The sequence below is a fragment of the Ornithodoros turicata genome, chromosome 2 (assembly GCF_037126465.1).
Source record: "Ornithodoros turicata isolate Travis chromosome 2, ASM3712646v1, whole genome shotgun sequence".
Lineage (NCBI taxonomy): Eukaryota > Metazoa > Arthropoda > Arachnida > Ixodida > Argasidae > Ornithodoros > Ornithodoros turicata.
The window spans coordinates 8,101,989-8,122,560 of record NC_088202.1 but is presented as its reverse complement, the minus strand read 5'-3'; the positions used below and the strand labels follow the sequence as shown (position 1 = coordinate 8,122,560).

The 20,572-nt window shown below is 47.8% G+C and overlaps 1 protein-coding gene across 1 annotated transcript in view; it reads right to left on the bottom strand.

The window, feature by feature from the left end:
- The window catches only part of LOC135383060 (uncharacterized), a 60,835-nt gene that overhangs the window by 4,132 nt on the left and 36,131 nt on the right, over window positions 1–20,572 (bottom strand). Inside the window, exon 4 of the mRNA XM_064612691.1 lies at window positions 7,639–7,779. Coding sequence (XP_064468761.1) covers window positions 7,639–7,779 — 141 coding nt within the window. The remainder of the gene's footprint in view (window positions 1–7,638; window positions 7,780–20,572) is intronic.

The following is a 20,572-nucleotide window of genomic DNA, read 5'->3' as shown; positions in this document are numbered from 1 at the left end:
ACACTTTTTCAGGGATGTCCTTCGTACCTAAGCGGGCCTCAGCAAAAAAAAAAAAAAAAAAGGGAAAGAGATAGAGAAAGCCTCCCAAAAAACGACCTTATCTCAACCTGTGAAGCAAAAGACGACCCTCTGACATCGGCGGTATGTATGTACACATGTGGACTCCACCTTCTACACATGTACCCTTCCACACATGTGGACTCCACAGATGATATGTCTGGAAGGATAAGCCCTACAATAAGCGGTGCAGGTTTGGGCACGTCTGCACCCAAGATGCTTGAGGCCAGGTAAACCTCAGAAACTCGTGAAGTAACTGTGAACACGCTAACTTTGGCCTCATACATCATCAACAATCTTGCTGAAGTTCAGCTGCCATATCGTTCATGTTATTGGTGTACCGCTCAGCATTTTACGTTACTATGTTTGAATCCGAATGCGTTAATAGTGCAGACAAAGCAATGCTGCTGCCATAAAGATATCGAGAGAGAAAAGGAAAGCAGCGGAGCACTGCAGAGTGTGACGTGTGTAACCTGTATTTAAACATGCCCGTCCGTAAATAAAGTGCTGAAGGGTCACTCCTCAAGCATTATCCTCTTCCGTGGTAGAGAGGCACTCGCGTGACGTAGAAACGGCTCTGTGCCTTTTTTTTTTCCCTTGTTTTTTTCTTCTCAGCTCACGCGCCACTTATACAATGGTGAAGTAGTTCCGCGATGCTTTGCAAGAAAAGGTGATTTTTTAAACGATAGAGCTTTGCGTGCGCCCTGTAGGTGACCTGCGCCCATTGTTCTTTCGCAGGAGCTCATTTTATTTGTTGCAGAACACGCCAGATGAGAAAACAAAAATGGTTGTATTTGGGGGCCTGAGCCTTGAAGATGAAGATGAACGTTTCGAGGGATATCCAAAAAGTGGCACACTTCATGCGAATGGCCATGAAAATCCTGTAAAATGTAGCTTACAACGTGACAACATGGAATTCCTGACACCACGCCCTGCCTTTCTGCAAGAAAAGAGGGGGCGTGCGCCCCCGCCCCCTGTGGTAGATTAAGAACACCCCGCCAATGGTTTTGGGGATCACTTTAGTACTCCTTTCAGGTAATGAATTGCCAAATGCTTCACACCAGCTCGGTTAGTGTTGTTCTATCTTCGTTATAGGCATTTTCGATGCCTCATAATGCGTCTTATTTTCATGCAGAATGCACTGCCGGTAACCGCATGGCCTCATTGAAACAGCGACCAAACAGTAGCTATAGTTACTTGAATGCGACAGAAATGCATCGTTCGAATACATATAGGCAAACCAGCCGAGGCGAGCTCAGTCTAGGGACAAGCACAACACATCCACCCATCGCATATTAGTCAAGCTACGCCACTATTTCGCGTAGGGTTTTTGTCGCTGGCCCACGTGTAGCGCTCCTAGAGGAGCGTGTCGACAAGCTTCTTATAGGGGCTGCCGATTATGACATGGTCGTTATAATCTAGCAGGTCGTGCCCCCGCGCTCATTTTTTTCTATTCGATCCACTCCAGTATAGAGGTACAGCCTGCAGTCTTCGGTTCGTGCTCCATACCGGTTCCCAGTAAGCCATTAATAACCCCAGGTCATCCCTACATGGTCCCGAGCGTACTGGATATTCGGATGTCCATGCGGTACTTATGGGACGTTCCAGAATGGCATTCCCGTTTCGGTTTTACTATATAAATACAAGATGACCAGGTAAGTCTGCAAAAAAAAAAAGTAAAAATATCACAGAAATTGCTTTGCAGATTGTCGTTAAAATGCGATAGCTCTTAGGAGTTCACTGCTCGCATTCTCCGACGGTGGACAGTAAAGGCCTGTGAAGACTGAAGTAGCTGTCGTACTTCGTCACCACGAGGTTGTCTGTGGTCCTGACGAATATACAATCTATAACACTTCCCGTACGGATTGTGGTAATTTAGCCTCACGAATCAGTCGAAGCGTCCCTTCATAAAGTCTGCGAACCATTTCTTCTGGGACTTCTTAGTGTCAATATTGAAGTCTCTCATGGCAGTCATGGGCGTGTGTGTTGCATCAGTTTTTCTATCAAGTTGTTGCTGGCAGTGTAATGGGAGAGTTTGGCTAGAAGGAACTTCTTGACCGTGCCTTTAGGGAATGCCCGCGTATTGTATACAGCACGATGAGGCTTGGGGGCATCCATGCGTAGTGCACTTGTGCATGCATAGGTGAGGTAACTTCGACAACCATACAGGCGGTAACCATCGTACAGAGAACATCGCAGGGACGCTCGCACGTTTTCTTTCGCGGTGGGTAGTTCGCGACTACCATATTCCCAGGTCAGGAGGGACTGCGTAACACTCCCTCACCAGTACCACAACCACATTTCCCCTTTTCTTTTTGTCCCCCTTCCCTCTGCTCCCCTGCTGGGCAGCACCGAGCCGCTGCCCACGAGCAGGCTCACCGCACCTCCCTCCACGACGCATACGTCACCAACTTCGTGTACAGCAGCAATGGCGTGTTCTACCCATGGTCTATTTGGTTGCTAAGACAGTTTCGTCTTTTCTGAAGTTGCTGGCCGTTGTCTTCGCTCTTCGTTCTTCTCTCGTTCAATATTATTCGCCTTTTTGGACGCCACCGGACTTCGATCCTCATTCTAACGGGAGCCCTTCCTTCTTTACCCGCTTCACCTCCAGCAGTGGGGTGAAGAAACGGCGATGAAACTCCCCACCCATCACCCTGACATAAAGTTGTTGTTGTTCTTCTTCTTCTCTCTTCGTAAGAAAAACACATCCCATTCCTCCCAGTATCGCGGTAGGTTGGTAAAGGTCTCCGAGAGCGCAAGGTTGTTACACTTCATACTCAGGCCTGGTACCGGAGACGGGGAGGAATTCTCTGACACAGCAACTGTTTATTATGAACCGAACGCTTACATCTCCAAAAACCTCCGAAGGGGGGAAAGGGGTATGAGTGTTCGAAGACAGGACGAGACAGAGAGGAAGGATGCAGATGAACGTTGATGTTAGAATGAACGTGATTCCGTCGCGTGGTAAGCGACATTGACTTCATCTTCTTTGTTGACATAAAATATTGACATAACATCCAACAATGAGCGAGGGATTACTCACGTTTCCCTTTCCCCTCGTGTTTCCCCTCGTGGCAATCCCCCAAGATTCAAACAACAACAGTTTCCACTTGTTCCTTTCTGTACCCAAAACAGAGGTATCAGTGAAAATATGCTGACAATCATTACCCCCGGAGGTGGCACACAAGTTCACTGGAAACGTGAACCTTTTCGGTGCTAAGCTTGTGTTCTCTAAGACAGTTATTCATATAGCGACCCGTTTAACCAACGTCACAAATACCACATTCCAAGAGGAATTGAGTATACGACGTTCTCCTTACAGCACACAAAAGGGCTTTTATGTGTGACCAGACAACCGGTTTTCACATACTAAAAGGCGACTACCTGCTCAGTTTGAAAGCGTTTAAAAATAGAATTCTAATTCCAAAGTTTCTCGCAACAGCCAGTATATTATAGGACATGGAATGATAATAGGGAATGACGGCAGTTGCCATCTGTTCGTCGATATTATCACGCGGAATGGGAGAACACGAGGAAAGTCACCGTATTTCTAAGACTGCCCAAGGAGAAAGCATATGAAAATCACAACCAGCTGTAATCAATTGCAAAGAGTTGTAAAAAATGGTATTGTGTCTTCGTTGTTGAGAGCTGCCACTACAAAATGCTGTATCCATTGTATAACTTCTAGCTTAGAAAAGCTGTGTAATTGATTGCTCCGAGCCCAGTAAACCAAGAATGTCCCGAGTGTATCCGAACATGATCACGGACGTCCATCCCGTCATGTCATATAGATATCCACGGGCTATTTCTTTTCGGTCGTTCAAAGATATCCTTACCAGGCTGTCCCAGGTATGTCTCAAGCATAATTGAGAAGTTACCCGTCAAAAAGAACTCGTTACAAGTTAAGTTACCGCGTGCAAACTGTAACTAAGTTAATAACGAAGTTCTTCAGCATGAAATCTAACTCGCAGTTACTGAGTTACTTAAAGAAAAGAACGAGTTACTTCCAAGTTACTTCGGACACAAAATAGCATTACGCAGGTGCAGCGCGCGTGAGGAGTTGAGTTAGACCTTGAGTTGCCTGCGGAGATCGTTTTCCTTTATGCCCAACAATAGACCTCTCCCTGTTTGTAAATAAATGACGCCATAGTGTTCGACAGCGCCAAAATTTGGTAGAACTGAACTACGGTCGAAGTTAGAGGTGAACAAGGTCGCGCCCGAAAGTCACGGTCTGGAGGGGATTACGACATGATCCCTTGAATGGACGCGACCCTCGGTCCTACTTTTCTTTCAATGGGAGAGAGCGAACAAGTGTACGTTCGCGGAACCCAGCCGTCCTCCCGCTTTGTTTCGGTTTCAGTCTGTCTACCAATGTCATGATGACGTTTCTCTGGTAGAGGTCTATTCGAACGCTTCGCATCTTACCCCCTGTGGGCGCACAATGGTTCAGCTTCATTTCAATGTCAGCGGTTCTTACTTCCTGAATAAAATACTGTCACTCATGGAATATCACGTTTTATAGCGAAATATGCCATGAAGGAACCGGAGAGAAAGCAAGAAAATGTGTGGACTTGAGTGAAAAGCGAGTTAAAAGTAACTGGGAACTTAAGTTACTTGGGCAAAGTTACCAAAAAAAGGAACGAGTTCCTCTGAAAGTTACCACGGCGCAAAAGTACCGAGTTAAGTTACAAGTTACCAAAAAAAGGAACTTAGTTACAGTAGTGAGTTACTTGTAACGAGTTACCTCGAACTCTGGTCTCAAGTATATCCCGCATCTAACGTAGTTCTGCACTTACAGAACAAGAACATACACGCTTCGAATTTCCCCAGAGTTCCGCATGTGATCATTGCAATTATATTATGTGCTGTGACACAGTCACAACACGTTGATTCCAGTTTTTTGGAACGCTGGTACGGCGTGATCATATGATCACGGAGTGCCATGGACGCACTTCCCTCCCTTTCTCTTGCTAAAAATAACCAAAATAGCCAAAATAAAAATAAAATGCTCTTCCAGTCAACACCCTATCGTGATGAGTTCCGTGCTCTGTTTCCTGTAACAATAATTTTGAAAAGCACGATGGTAAGTAGTGTTTCGTATTGACGGACGTTAAAATCAAACTGGGAGCCACTCTCATCGCTGTCACCGTCTGATGTGAGCCATTCAAGCCAAGTCGAGCCATCGCTATTGTGGACTGCAACTACGCTCATGTTCTGGGATGATCATTATCGAACAGTGGTGAGAAAATGTTTCTTACGTGCACAGTAAGTGCCAGTCATATGCCATCATGCAATTCGCAAAGCTCCATTTTTCTTGCTTCACCTCTCAGCATTTTAGACTTATCTTGAAAAGTGTTAAAACCGGTGCGGAATGTACATTTTTGTGTTGATCACTGTATGCTCTGCGCTTGTTTCATATGCACTAACAAGTACCCTGCAAGTAAACTGATAGTGCTTTTGCTTTGGATTTGAAGTTTTTCATTTAACTTTTAGCTGGCTGTGAGTTGTAGTGTTAGTTGTTAGTGCTGTGGGCTGTAGCTGTGCTGTGATTGCCTTTTTGAAGTTCACATTTCTTTCTTTGCATCAGAATGCATCGTTGTTATGATAATGTTGAGCATTATAGGGAGAGTTCAGGCTCACCGATTTCAGCAAATACGGTATTACAGTGGACAAATAAGTCACTTTTTATTTATAATATATTATTATTATTAAATTTATTATAAAATAAATTTATAATATATTATTTATTATTAAATATATTATTATATAATATATTTATTATATATTTTACGAGCGGCAGGTTACACCGCGTCCGGGAGCTAGACCACGCATACCAGGCCACCCCGCGAGTTCGACGAAATTTACACCTTCGCGGGTTCATGTGATCGGTCTAGTACGAGGTGTGTCTAAGATGTGGGGCCACGAAGTCGGTTTTCGAGAAATAATACAGCGAGTCTGTCGGCTGCTACATATGATCTGTCCATTTATTCTAGTCTCCCAGGAGCCTGCTCTTCTAGGGCGAGAGCACCTTTGTTAACGTGGTCAGCTTTCGTTGACCGTGTCTTGTTCGACGGGCTGTATAGCTTGTGGTACTGTTCTTGGCAAGGTTTTTTCTAACATATTGTGACATGCCCAAGCGGTTTTTGCCCTGGGTACCTTATTGCCCAAATGAGAGGTACGATACTTAAAGGGGTTGAGACACCTTCAGAGATATAGTTTATTGCATCATGAAGGCATTGAACTGCACGCCAGAATACAGACAAAAAAGAATCATTCTTCTACGGGTCGTACTTAGCTAGATACAACCCTTCGAGTAGACTTCCGAGCAAAGCGCAGACGTCACACACCTCATAGGTGCGCCCACTCCCATTGGCAGTCGTAAGCACGTGATTTCTCGTCCGCTGCCTCACTGGCGGCGGTGAGGTCAGTGATGTCAGAGCCGCATGAGTTTCGGTTTCCACGGTGCCCATTTTCTCCGCTTCTATCACTCTCACCGTTGTTAAAGCAGCATGGAAGTGACCCTCAAAATATTTTTAGTTTTTCGCTGTAACGTCTTCTACAACAAATAAAATGAGCTGCTGCGAAAGAACGATGAGCGCAGATAACCCAGACAGCACGCGCAAGGCTCTGTTCCGCACACCTTTAAAGAACCCTCTCCACATCCGAAGAGCGCCGAAGCGAGGCCGAAGACGGCGTGACGTATCACGAGCTACGGCACGTGACCAGTGACGTCCAACGGCACAGCTGAAACATGTGTAAGCGGCGCGTGAGCCAAGATGAAAAGACAAAAAAAAAGGGGAACCGAACAGCTTTTACGTCACGCGGGGCTCGTGTCTCTCGCCCGCGACTGCCGTTCTCCGACAGTCTTTTGTAAATTTTATTGCGCAGTGACAATACGCCGCAGATAGGAAATATTTTGCATGGTGACTCCTTGTGGACAGCTGCACAAATGAAGCAGGATCTCGAGTCATGTTAATTATCACTTCCATGCTCCTTTAAACTTTCAATGAAGGTTCACATCGGTGGAAAGAACCGTTTTTATGTTTATGTGGGATAACCTAGGATGACCTGTCACAATTCCTTCAATTATGCTCATTCCGTAAAGCACATTAAGCCCTGACTCAGGCTCAGGGATTTAACCAGGTCCTGGGAATGTCCAAATATCCTCTGGTGAGATCCGTGCGATGTTCCTGAAACGTGGAAGAACTCGGGACAAATCAAGTGTCCTGGAGATGCATGCCATGTCTACATGCTCTCTGCAATAATCCCTGGGATATCGAATTATCTTTTTCAGGATATTGTACGGGCGTCGCTGGTATATGTGTGGTTTACTGGGTTCTCTCATGACCGCCGTCATATGCAGTCCATAGTGCGTGGCTATTATGTACTGATACTTCATTGTTTTTGTTTACTAACATTGCGAAAAGTAGCTTAGAATTTCATTGAACTCCTTCAGGTGATTTGGCAGCATTGCCCATGGCAGCGAGCCTGAGGCAACTCCCTCAAGTAGACACCCTGAACATGGCACCTGCTGCCACGCCAACACAAGAACTGCCAAAGACATCTAAGGAAGATGCCAACCTTTCTCTTCATAGACTCTGGAGTATCATATGCAACGAACGTCTGGTTATCTTCGTCTTCCAACGCTACGCGGTAGACGTCCATTCCGTCTGGTGACGTCCTCCAGGAAGCGTTGCGAACTACATTCTCCGGATCACATTTCTGTAAAAAAAAAAAAAAGAAACAAGTACGGCATATGCACAGCATTCATTTCACGTCTAAGGTGACTGCATTTGTGCAACTGAATGGCTCTCTGCAATCACGATGTCAGTGTATATTTGCAGTTTATAGAAATAAGGAAAGGGAGATTCCTGTGAGCTGCCACAAAAATTGCTAGGAATATACCAAATCACCGTTCTGCACGACAAATAAAATAACACCGTGGTTTCTAGCACTGTGGTGGTTCTTCTGTGGTAACTTCTAAAGCAGGGCGCTGTGAGCATTAAAATGAGTCCTACCTCTTTTGGGCCCTTCAGTGGACACATTTTAGAGGATAACTCTGCCGGTCGCCGGTGGCCGGTCGCGGTGAAGCGCAAAATGACGCTCTTTCGGTCCCTTATCCACGAATTAATTACGTCCTTACACGAAGGAATTACACCAATGAATTACGTCTTTTTGCACTTGGTCACGACAAGCCGCGACAAAAATATGTAAATCGAAACCAATTAATTACTGCAACAAATGTCCCGCTCCGGTGGTAGATCACTAAAAGGTAAAAGGTAAAAGGTATCCACTGGAGGTCCCAAAAGGGGTAGTACCCGTTTTATAGCTGACGGCGCCCTGTTTTAAAAGTTATGTTTTTTTTCACGAAACTCATTTAAATTTTTATTTAAGTAATGAGTCCCTCCCACTCATTCACAATGTGCGCAGCCTGGGGGAAGTATCGGACAAATACTTGTAAGTTCTTCGACTGGTGCACCCGTTCCCGAATTATTTAGGCCGAGTTTTAACTGGAACCCCGTGTAGATATTGGCACGGTCACTCAATAGCGAGGGACCGTGGTACTAGATACGCATATGCATAGCGAATTTCACATTAGGAGACTATACAGGGTGTTTGCTCAAACGTGTCCAGAAATTTTATTTAAAGCGGACGATAAAAGGGAAATGAACGCTACTTTTCAGCTTACTTGACTAAGGAACAGGCGCTACTAGTGAAGCAGTGTCTGCTTCCTACTCAAGTAGCAGGAAAGTACCATTTGCTTTTCTTTTACCGCTCGCTTTAAATATAATTTCTGGACACGTTAGAGCAAACACCCTTTATGTTTAGAAACGGGTATTTTCATGGAGGGGTTATTTAACCTAGACTTCGTCCACCATTTCCGACTTATTTCGTTCGTTGATAGTGGGTAGGAGTGCAATAAGAAATTCCCCGGTTTTTTAATGAGATATGTTTCAGAAGTTTAAGAAGTACAAGTAATGGATCATGTTTTAGCACCGATGGTACACTCTAAACCAGGTAACGCATATGTAACGGTTAAGTACCGCTTGGCCAAGAGGTACATTTAAAAAAAAATGTACCACTTAAATTTGAGAGGTACACGTGTCCTCACATGCGGTACATGCAACGCATATTTAGGCCTACCCGTCGGGGTGGTTCCGCTCCTCTACGATATATTAACAGCCCCAGGAAGCTATGCTGTACGACAAATGTCACAAACAAATACCTTTACTCGAAAATTACATGTCTTTCAGGGGTGATGCTTGTCCATCGCGAGCGTGTATTGTCATGATGAGCAAACGCCGAACACACGAGGCACAACGTATATGGATGAACGCTGACCCCTGCATCTCTCCTTCACCATTGCGGCTGCTCTGTGGTCACGCTTCTTTATCTCTTCCACACCTTTGGATTGCTGTTCTTCCCCAACTTTCGTTTCTTCCGCAGAACGTAACACCAACCACGGAAGACGATTGACTCACCCATATACGACATCGTCTGGACGTAACCTAGAAGAAACGATGTAAAAAAATCCAACAAACGAAATAGCTTGCCTGAGAAATATGCCTACTTGCTTGTGTAATCCAGGTATAAAGTGCAGTCTAGGCTTCTCTAATTTACGCATCAACGTTCGTGCATGGAGCGCAAAGTTCGTTGTCGCCGTTCCGCAGTCGTTGTGTCCAGCCTGCCGGTGAACAGGACCACTGGGAATCAGAGCGAAGATGAACGAAAATGCGTCGTGCGGACGAATAATTCATAGATATAATACACTCAGACTCCGATCTTGAAAGCGTCGAACGAGTTTCTTCAAAGACCGAGCAGACTCGTCCTCGCTCCCCGACGTTTCAAACCATAGGTGGGGAGTAACGCGTTACGTTCGAGTAATGAAATATGGTAGCGCATTACATTTGGTAGAAAAATAACGAGTAACGTAACGTGATTACATGTTTAATAACTACCGCGTAGCGGCGTTATGCGTGTTCGGGAACATTGCTTCATCGTCTAAACTTGAAAGCTTGAGCAAGGACCATGCCTGCAGAATCCGGGAAAATCCCCGATTTTTTCTATTCATCTTCAACAATGACAAGAAGGTCACATCGATACCCACGAAGAACGCAAAAGAAGGGTTATTGACCTACCCTGGTTGAGATATCACCTATGTTTACCACCTGTTTTTTACTCCCTCTGGTATTTTTCGGACGAATGGGGCAAAAGCGGTAAAAAAAAAAGAAGCCTCTGCCCTCTCAACAAGTAACAAAGTACCAAGGGATTGGCCTTTTATCTCACTCTGTGAGCAAAAAAAACTCCGATGAGGAGCTCCTCTGTGATCACAATACCAGTAATATATACTGTAATACGAGCCCTGAAAGCACTCGTAGTCGTCAGCTAAGCTGCCACCTGGTCCTATTGCGTGGTTTGCTATTGCGTAGGCGTCACCTGTGAGTGCCATCGAACACTACAGGTTTTGCTAAGACTGGGATTTCCGCACTAATTTTTGAATGGAGCACTCTAAAAGATTTTTATGTATATGTAAAGTTAGTCTGTAATTACTGATTAAAACATTTCTTTTGAAAGCGATGCAAAATAGCAGAGAGCCATTCAGTTTGTGGGGCGAAGTAGAGGAAGAAGTTTGGACGTTGGGGGACGACGAGGAAGTGAGACACTTGGGGGTAAAAAGGAGAACGACGAGGGGTTTGGGTGGTCAGTGTGGACGTGTAGCGGAGAAGAAAAGACACTGTAAAGATGTAAGTAATTAAAACAGCGGTTGTTAAGTATATCTTGTGTTTGCATTTGTGCCTCGCCTTCCACTGGGATCGAATGGACGGGCTTTGCCCCCGAGAGTGGGAATAGGCTCCCACAAATGGCGCCCAGACGTGGGGTTCGAGCTCGTTCGTTCGATGACGTGGAAGACGCAGCGCGTTTGATCTGCTGTTGTTCTATTTTGACGTTTGAAATTTTTTGTTCATTGTGATACCGCTGGATTGTTCTGCTTGGATCATTTTGTGTTTTCATTTTTCCGGCGTATCTGGTTTTGTCAGGGCAGCACTTTTGCTGCTCGTTTTGTTTGAGAATTCCGTTGTGTCCGGTATCCGAGCCCTTACAGCTGACGGACCGTACGCCTCCACGCGGGTACAACCTCCGGAGCGGAGCGAAGGCCCCGGTACCCCAACGGTCCCACTCGGAGGAGCGGCCGGTACACGTCGCCCCGGCGCCTACGGAGCCTAGAGGACCGGCCGACGATGAGAAGGCACCTGCCGTGCCTCCATCCCAAGGTACGTCGACTGCGGTATCTGCAGTGCCACAGTCAGACACCACAGCAACGGCAGAGCTTCTGTCACGTATGGCAGAGCTGTGCTCGTTGATGACGCGACGCCTTGATGCCGGGTTGGTTTCGCCGCCGCAGGCACAAGCGCCCGTCCGACTGACAATCCCTATTCCTACCTTCTCAGGGTATACCGATAGAAATCAGTCGCAGACTTCTTGGATGACCTTACCGCCTATCAGGCTGGTATGGGAATCTCAGATGAGGTCTTGATCCTACGCATCCTGCAGGTTGCTTTGGTAGGAGACGCCGCCCGCTGACTTCGACTGCAGTCGAGGTTCACGTCCTTGCAGGACTTCAAGCAGCGGTTTAAAAACGAATTCCTTCCCCCGGATTACGAATATCGTATCCTGGAGGAGCTGCACAAACGTACTCAGCATCCAGAGGAGACGTTGGCAGAATTCGTTCGGGCCCTGCAAGAGCTGTACAGCAGAGCAGAACCAACTGCAACAGAGCAGCAGCGAGTAGCACGGGCTATCCGTCAGTGCCACCCCCGCTTCCGGCCCTACCTTCGAACCCATCGCTTTGATAGTCTTGAAGCGTTGGCGCAGGAGGCTCGTACCATACAGTGCGACCTCCTCGCCGAACTGGAATATCGGCCCCCGCCGCCGCTTGAATGGGCGTTAGAACCACGTTGTGCGTGGTCAGCGGGAGCAGCCTCGGTCGAACGCCTACCTGCAGTGGGACAGGATGAGCACCACCGCAATCCTTATGCAGAGCCATCCCGCCGAGCAATTGATCCCTTCCGTCATGGACAGAGGGCGATCCCTGCAGGAACGAGCCATGACAGACCCGTCCTGCCGAATTATAGTGGTCAACCCGGCAACACAGCTGGCGAAACTACCGACAGGCAGCGGGAACGGCAGCGCCTGCCGCGCTCGCAGCCGCCAAGGTCCGCCGGCTGTTGGAATTGCGGCAGCCCCGAACATTTCCGTCGGGACTGTCCGCACCGAGGGCCGAATACCCGTAATGTGCCAACGGGAAACGGCCGCAGCCGACGTCCATGAACGCTCGCTTAACGACGTCGGCTATCTGCCGAAAGAGCGAACGAACTGTCGCTAGCAGCGGCCTTGATCATGCAAAAGCTGGCTCTGCAAGCAGCAAGACAACCAAAGGAGACGCATTAGCTCCTTTTGCTCTCTCTGTTCGGAATGGCCATTCAGGACAGAGAATCAAATATCGCAGTTCGCATTTTGGGCAGAAATTACATCGCCCTTATCGATACGGGAGCTACACTCTCTCTCATCGGCGACTGTGTTTACGAGCACTGCCTGCAAAGACAAGTAGTTCTGCAGACTACCGAGGTCACCCTTCGTCTTGCTTCCAATGACGTCATTCCAGCACAATCTGCAGTTGTGCTCTGGCTCCGTTTCGATGGGAGACGGCGAAAGCAGCGTTCGTTCACCTTCCTGGCCTGGCAGTGCCCGTTATCCTGGGCAGGGATTTCATCATCCGGCACAAGTTGGCGCTGGACCTGCCCAATGGAGGATACGTATACCACGGTTCGACGGTTCTTCTCCTTCGCCACGGCAGCGGACGACTGCACAGCACAGCAAGCTGCAGCAGTCTCCACCGAACCGTCTGCACTCCCGACTGTCTTGGCGTCATTCCATGGTCCTGAGGAGGAGCGCCGTCAGCTTCAACAAGTATTGCGGCAGTACGACGGTATCTTTACGGAAAACCCCGGTAAGACGTCTCTGTTACAGCATAGCATAGACACGGGTAACGCTAGGCCCTGGCGTTGTAATCCAAGACCTTTGAGCGTACATAAGCGTGCTTTGTTAGACGCTGCTCTAGAAGAAATGCTCCAAACCGGTGCAGTTCAGAGATCCCAGAGCCCTTGGGCGTTTCCTGTCGTCCTGGCTCCGAAACGTCGGCAAGGTTATGCGTCGACTATCGTCGACTTAACGCAGTAACTGTAAGGCACTCTTATCCCTTCCCGTCCATCGAATCAATCCTGTATTCCCTGGGCAACGCTGCGGTGTTTTCAACGCTTGATTGTAACAGAGGGTTCTTGCAGATCCAAGTTGCCCAGGAGGATGTCCCGAAGACAGCCTTTACCTGTCATAAGGGTCTGTTCGAGTTCGTACGGATGCCTTTCGGTCTGTCTAACTCACCAGCCAGTTTCGAGCGGTTGATGGACACCGTATTAGGAGATGCGAAGTACAATTTCACGATGGCGTACATGGATGATGTCGTAGTGTTTTCCAGAAATTTTCAGGAACACTTGGAACACCTGTCAATCGTCCTTGCAAGGATGAAACAGGCGGGGCTAACCATTAACCCCCGCAAGGTACAGCTGGCATCGCCTAGGATCAGCCTTCTCGGCCTCGTGGTGGACGGAGGCACCATCAGTCCTAGCGATGACAAGCTAAAGGCGATCATGGAGTTTCCGGTTCCCGGTAACGTAAAAGCCTTGCAGCGTTTTCTAGGTATGGTTGGTTTTTACCGGCAATTCATTCCTAATTGTGCTCAGTTAGCGCAGCCGCTTAACCAGTTGTTGCGCAAAGACACACGCTGGCATTGGGGAGAACAGCAGGAATAATCCTTCCGAGCTCTATCTCATGCAATCGCTAATACGGCCAGGCTATATTTGCCCGACCTAAATAAACCGTTTGTTGTGCAAACAGATGCTAGCGATTATGGTGTTGGCGCAGTTCTCTTGCAGGAGCATGACGCTATTCTCTGTCCAGTGGCTTTTGCAAGTCGCACGCTGAATCCGGCAGAACGGAACTATTCCGTCACGGAAAAGGAGTGCCTGGCGATCATCTTCGCTCTCAGGAAGTTTGATCTCTACCTGGATGGCAGCACTTTCACCGTCCAGACTGACCACCAGGCACTCTCATGGCTGCAGCGGCTCCACAACCCAGCTGGACGTCTCGCCAGGTGGGCCCTGAAGCTATAAGGCTACTCCTTCAACGTGGAATACAGGCGGGGCTTCACGAACGTGGTAGCGGACGCACTATCCCGTCCGCCTCTACCGGAGGGGGAAGAGGTAGGCACCGAGGCGCCTTCTCAACTCCTGGCAGCAGCACAAGTGGCACGGGACGGATCCTCGTCCTGGCGCACGGTCGTGAGCAGGGAGGAGCTCCTAGACGCTCAGAAAGCGGACGGCCTTTGTCAGCGGGTGTCTCAATGGTTAGCTGAGCAGGTCTCGGCAGACACCGGAACGTCTGACGGACGGCATGACTCCTATCTGCTGGGCGAGGATGGCATCCTGTTCAGGTACATGCCCCAGGCGGATGACGACGACGGTACATCCCCATTCAGAGTCGTGGTGCCACGGAAGCTGCGTAAGTCTTTCATACGTTACTTTCATGACTCGGCCTTGGCAGGTCACAGCAGTGGCAGGAAAACTTATGAAAAGTTATGTCGTGTTGCGACATGGCCAGGAATGAGGCAGGACGTAACTAAGTATGTTCGTACTTGTGCGATATGCCAGAGAGCAAAACCTCGTGGCGGTTTACCCCATGGGCGCTTACAGCCGGTTCAGAGCAATAGGCCCTGGCAGACAGTTGCTTGTGATGTGATGGGATCTTTTCCTCGTAGTCCTAGAGGTAACCAATACCTGTTCGTGGTTACTGATCATTTCACAAAGTGGATTGAGCTGTTTCCTCTCAGGACGCTGACTTCCCAAAGAGTATGGGAACGACTACTCGACACGTTTTGCCGGTTCGGGTTTCCCGCTCAGCTGATCACTGACAACGCAACCTACTTTACAAGTAAGGTGTTCTCAGATTCTTGCGCTGTCTTAGGCATTCAGCACACGAAGACTTCCCCGTATCACCCTCAGGCTAATATTACCGAACGTGTTAATCGGAACATGAAGATGATGATGGTTGCTTTTACTAGTCAGCACCACCGTGATTGGGATCTCCGCATGACTGAGCTGGCGTTCGCTACACGGACGACGGTCAACAGATCTACAGGCTTCACCCCGGCGTTCCTGAACTTGGGACGAGAGGCTCCTTTTCCAGTAGAGAATGCCCTGGGCCTCCGGGATGGCAGTACCTAGCCTCCTTATTCAAGGTACGCTGAGGACCTCCAGAGCCGACTGGACGTCGATCCTCGGACGGCTCGGGAGAACTTGGACGTCGCAAGGTTGGACCAGGCTCGCCAGTACAACCGTGGACGACGGAATCTCACCTACAGTGTCGGTGATCTTGTCCTTCGACGGACTCACCCGCTTAGTGATGCGTCACGTAGCTTTGCAGCTTCACTCGCAGATAGGTGGGATGGCCCCTTTGAGGTAAGTGCGTGCTCCTCCGGCCTCACTTACAGGCTTCGTCGTTGTGACACGGGCGAAGAAACTGGGCCAGTACATATCTCGGACCTGAAGACTTACCACCTCCGAGACCCCGAGAGTGAAGAAGCAAATGGTCAGCTTCCTCCTCTAGACCTGGACCAGGATGTTCCCGGTCCTTCCAGGCGCTACAGTTTGCGTCCCCGCAGGCGGCGCACGTAGCTGACACTATCCTAGTCGCTAAATCCTAGTGCCCTTGAATACTTGGTCTTTCTTAGTGTGATTTCTGTTTCGCAGTCTTCAACTATAACCTTCTGGGGGAGAGCCTTCTCAGGTTCTCGCGGTCGGAAATTGCTTTCTCACCGTCGTCCCCCATTCTTTCTCGCAGCGGCCATGCCTCCCCAAAGAAAGCGTAGTCGCGGGCCTGGACGCTCTCCAGGATCTAGTTCGTCTACCGCCCGGCCTCAGGTACCGAGCCGATCCGAGCCACCAACTCACCGGTCAGTGGCTACATGGACCGTCGTAGCGGGAGACAGACCGGTATCATGGGCCTCCCGCTCTCGCTGGACCTCTCAACCGCGCCCGCTCCGCACCGACGACCCGGCGAAAGTGCCTCAACCTTTCAGAGGCCTGTTGCTGACAGACCGACACCTCAATGACCCCCCGATTCCGCTGACTGCGGAGGAAAAGAGACTTCTGTGTCCTCTGTGTCAAGTCCCTGAGCTGCACCGTCGAACGCATCGACAGGGACCACTTCACCGAGCTAAACAACAGTCCAACAGCGGGGACGTAGCCTCAGCGCTAGAGACATTGAGGAGGCACAGGCCCGACCTCTTAAGGCCTTCCTCCCCACCGAACCCTGGGGACGACGTGGTCCTGGAGTTCGATGACACGACCTCTAGAGAAAACATTCTAATTGTTTGGCTTGCTGCATTACTGCATTTGTAGAAGTTTTCGGTTGTCAAACTGTGTTCGACGTTTTGCGGTGGGGGAAGTGTGGGGCGAAGTAGAGGAAGAAGTTTGGACGTTGGGGGACGACGAGGAAGTGAGAGACTTGGGGGTAAAAAGGAGAACGACGAGGGGTTTGGGTGGTCAGTGTGGACGTAAAGCGGAGAAGAAAAGACACCGTAAAGATGTAAGTAATTAAAACAGCGGTTGTTAAGTATATCTTGTGTTTGCATTTGTGCCTCGCCTTCCACTGGGATCGAATGGACGGGCTTTGGCCCCGAGAGTGGGAATAGGCTCCCACAAGTTGTAGTTCTAGCTACGTCAGGAAGTCAAATATATTCGAAACATAAAGCTGGATGTTAAAATTTGTGAACAGCTCGACGAACCGTAAGCTTCTCAACATGTTCTATTAAAGGGACGGTCACACACAAAAACCCGTCTATGAAATCGATACTATTATGTTCGTCATCGCCTGTAATGTCACGACATACAAATTCAGAGTTATAATCTCGGTACTTATACAGTGTGGTCCACCAACCATGATAGAAATTTTTAGTAAAAACGTAGGACCTGGAGAGACAACCTAACGTTTTCTTTTCGGAAATGGGTTCCCCGTGGTCATTTTACTCAGTATAGCGCATAATCCTAGTTGTAATGCAATGGCAATTGCCGAAATAAATTCGCAGAAAATCCGTGGAAATGAGCCCTTGGCTCCGCCTCTTTTTTGACGGCTCGTAGTTTGAGCGCAAAGCTGCGAAGAAAGGAGGTTACATTGACAGACCACACGAGGGGGGAAAGAATTACAAGCCTAACCCACGGAACAAACACGTGCGGTGAGTGCGGGAATCAGAGCTATCTTATCAAAAATGAGGTCACCCGACGGCTTGTAAGCCTTTCCCCCCTCGTGTGGTCTGTCAATGTAACCTCCTTTCTTCGCAGCTTTGCGCTCAAACTACGAGCCGTCAAAAAAGAGGCGGAGCCAAGGGCTCATTTCCACGGATTTTCGGTGAATATATTTCTGAAATTGCCATTGCATTACGAGTGGGATTATGTGCTATACTGAGTAAAATGACCACGGGGAACCCATTTCCGCAAAGAAAACGTTAGGTTGCGTTGGGAAATTTCTGAGTTCAATTCAAGAAATTAACTTTCCGTCAACTGAAATGAAATCAAAATATTATCAGTACGTGGCAAAAGTTATTGGCAGAAGAAAATCCCTTGACAGCATGTCTCTCCGGGGCCTACGTTTTTTACTATGAATTCCTATCATGGTTTGTGGACCACCCTGTATATGGAAACCACATCGCTCCGTAGCCAAGTTTCGCTCAAAGCAATCAAATAATACTTGTGAATATCAGCACCCAGAAACGAATTTATGTCATGAAAATTATTTCTCAGGCTTCTAGCGTTGAAATCAGTTAAAGAAAAATCCATGGTAGAAGTCTAATTGCGCGCGACAACACTGTACACACCAAAAGTGACCAATCACATAGGTACAATCTTAGCAAGATCCGATTCACATTTCACGCGTATAACAGGGCTATCGGTTGAGTACCTCACTTTGATCTGACACAGATCCGTCCAAACGAACCTCCAACCGTGTGACTTTGCTGGATCTCTTGCTTTAGCAAATAACTTTTTTATTGTATGGGCTATTTTATCGGGTATGGGTTATTTTATCTTATGGGGTAAGCTGGTCATTAAAGTAGATAGGACATCTGACACTGGTGGTTAACCCCAGGTCATTAGCAGAAAGGCCGGCCTTTTTCGCCTTCTGTTGGAACACTTTCTTTTTCTTTTCTTGTTTTTTTTTTTTTTTCATTCTCTACGTAAAACGAACTTCTTTCATTCATTCGCTTTGTTAACAACTGGGACACGATGGACGACGTTAATGTCAGATTCGAGTAGGTTACTTCCTTGGAGGCATGGGTGTGTCAGAGGCCAGACGCCTACATAAAACTAAGCTAGAAGTGGAAATGATGGCCATGAATTGCTTGCAAGTGCAGCTGTTAACCCAACGCAGAGAATGGTGTACGAGAGGTATCAACAGTGGCCAAAGGATGCATATGGCGATGACAAAGAGTCCATTCAGAAGCTGAAGGAGAAGATTTCTTTGTACAGATATGATGGACAAGCTGCCATGTATACTTTAGTTTATGTTAAGGTATTTTAGTGGTTAAGATATTAGTATATGTAATAGTATATGTAATATGTAGTAATGTAGTGCATGTTATCTTAGTATATGTAATAATGCTACATGTCATGGTTAGCGGTGTTCTCTAGTAGGCACAGAACGTGTTAAAATATTTTGAGGTATACAGACTCGGAAGACTACGCAGAAACAAAATATGAATTTCGGACATGTTGCTTTTACGGCATATTCATCCGTTAATTGCACACTGAGGTAGTTGTGATAAAAATATGAGATCAGTTTCATTTGGTACTACGCTCCTTGAACATTCCTTGTACAAAGCTATTCGAAACACTTTTTGTTTTTGCAGCAAAAAAGAAAAAGAACATATCGAACTTGACCACCACCACACTCATGCGGCGTCGCCCCGCAAGGCTGCTTCACCACGAGACTGGTCCTCATCTATTATATCTAACTATCAGTCGGATGAGACACCGGCCTGCTTAGCTGGCTCCTCATATAATGATAAGTTATATTTTTACCAAGGGTTTGGAAGGGGGTACAGGCAAAAACCTACGACAGCGTATAGCTTGGTGGGGCCCGATCCCCTCAATTACTTCATGCGGACAGTTGGAGGCTTCTGTTATTGTTGTCTTTTGCGGTATCCGAAAGAGTTAAGTTGTCGTGCTTTCCCTGTGTATTTCACACCCATTATTGCCTGGCCTAGAGGCTGTGTTAGTATAAGCGACGTGCCTGTCTTCGCCTAACTAAATTATGGTTCTTTAATGGCCCCCGCCAGTGTCCGATGTCACCTAAGTAGATTTGTAGGCCCAGTGCTCCTATTGAACTGCGCCGCAGCAGTAGGCTGTTCTCGTGAGAACCTGAAGTTTGGAAGGTTAAGTTCCACAACATGCTTCTGAAGAACGCAAATCGGGTTGTGCCGCTCCAGTGTGTTTGGGGGAAGCAGCGACGACGCGTTGTGGGCTGAATTAGAGGGACTATGAAATTATTTCTTTCTCGTTTTCATCAGAAAGAAAGCCTTTTTCCGAATCTAAAACCAAAAATTTACCTTCATCATGCGAGGAGTATTCTCGGGAGCGAATTTAAAGGAGCAGTCTAGAGGCCCACAACTTTGTTTCTATTTTTGGTCAGTATGGAATGTTAGGCGGCCGAAAACAGTTTTCCCACAATTAGTGCAACCGTAGCGAAATTGGGACGCCTGCAATAGCTTCCCGAACCTCCCGTGCGCGAAACACCCTCCTTCGCCTTCACGATAGGCACGTGATGAGCGCCACCACACGCGTCACTATGTGACGCAAGTGGTGAGGACGTTCCTCATTGGACCTGGGATCACATGACCGAGGTGAGCAACATCGCGCAGGCCGGACCATCTACTACCGCCTCGGAGACGCCATGCGTTCTCCGGCTACGTGATGTCCGAAATAGAGGGTTTGAAGGCTGTCCACGACACAACCACGATTTTTTGGGACCGCAGACACCACGGGAAGAACGAGTGGTGCAGCCCCAAATTAACTGAGCTTGTACAGCGAAAATCCCGTGCTTCTCGACAGTGTGCAGCCTGTCCAACCGTTTTCACCGCGCAGTTGGTTCAGTGGCTAACAGGTGGCGCCACAATAGGTGCCGCCGTCATCGCTTGCTTTCTGCTACTCTGAATTCTGAGATTGCACAGAAGCCACGGATATACAGGGTGTCCCACCTAACAGCAAACATATTTTAAAAATATATATATAAACTTTTTCCAAGATAAAATCAATTGCAATATAGCATATACTGAAGGGCACTCCCTAGGAGGGCATTAGCAAAGTCCAAAGGCAATGTCTTAATTACTTTAATTAATTAACTTTTTAAT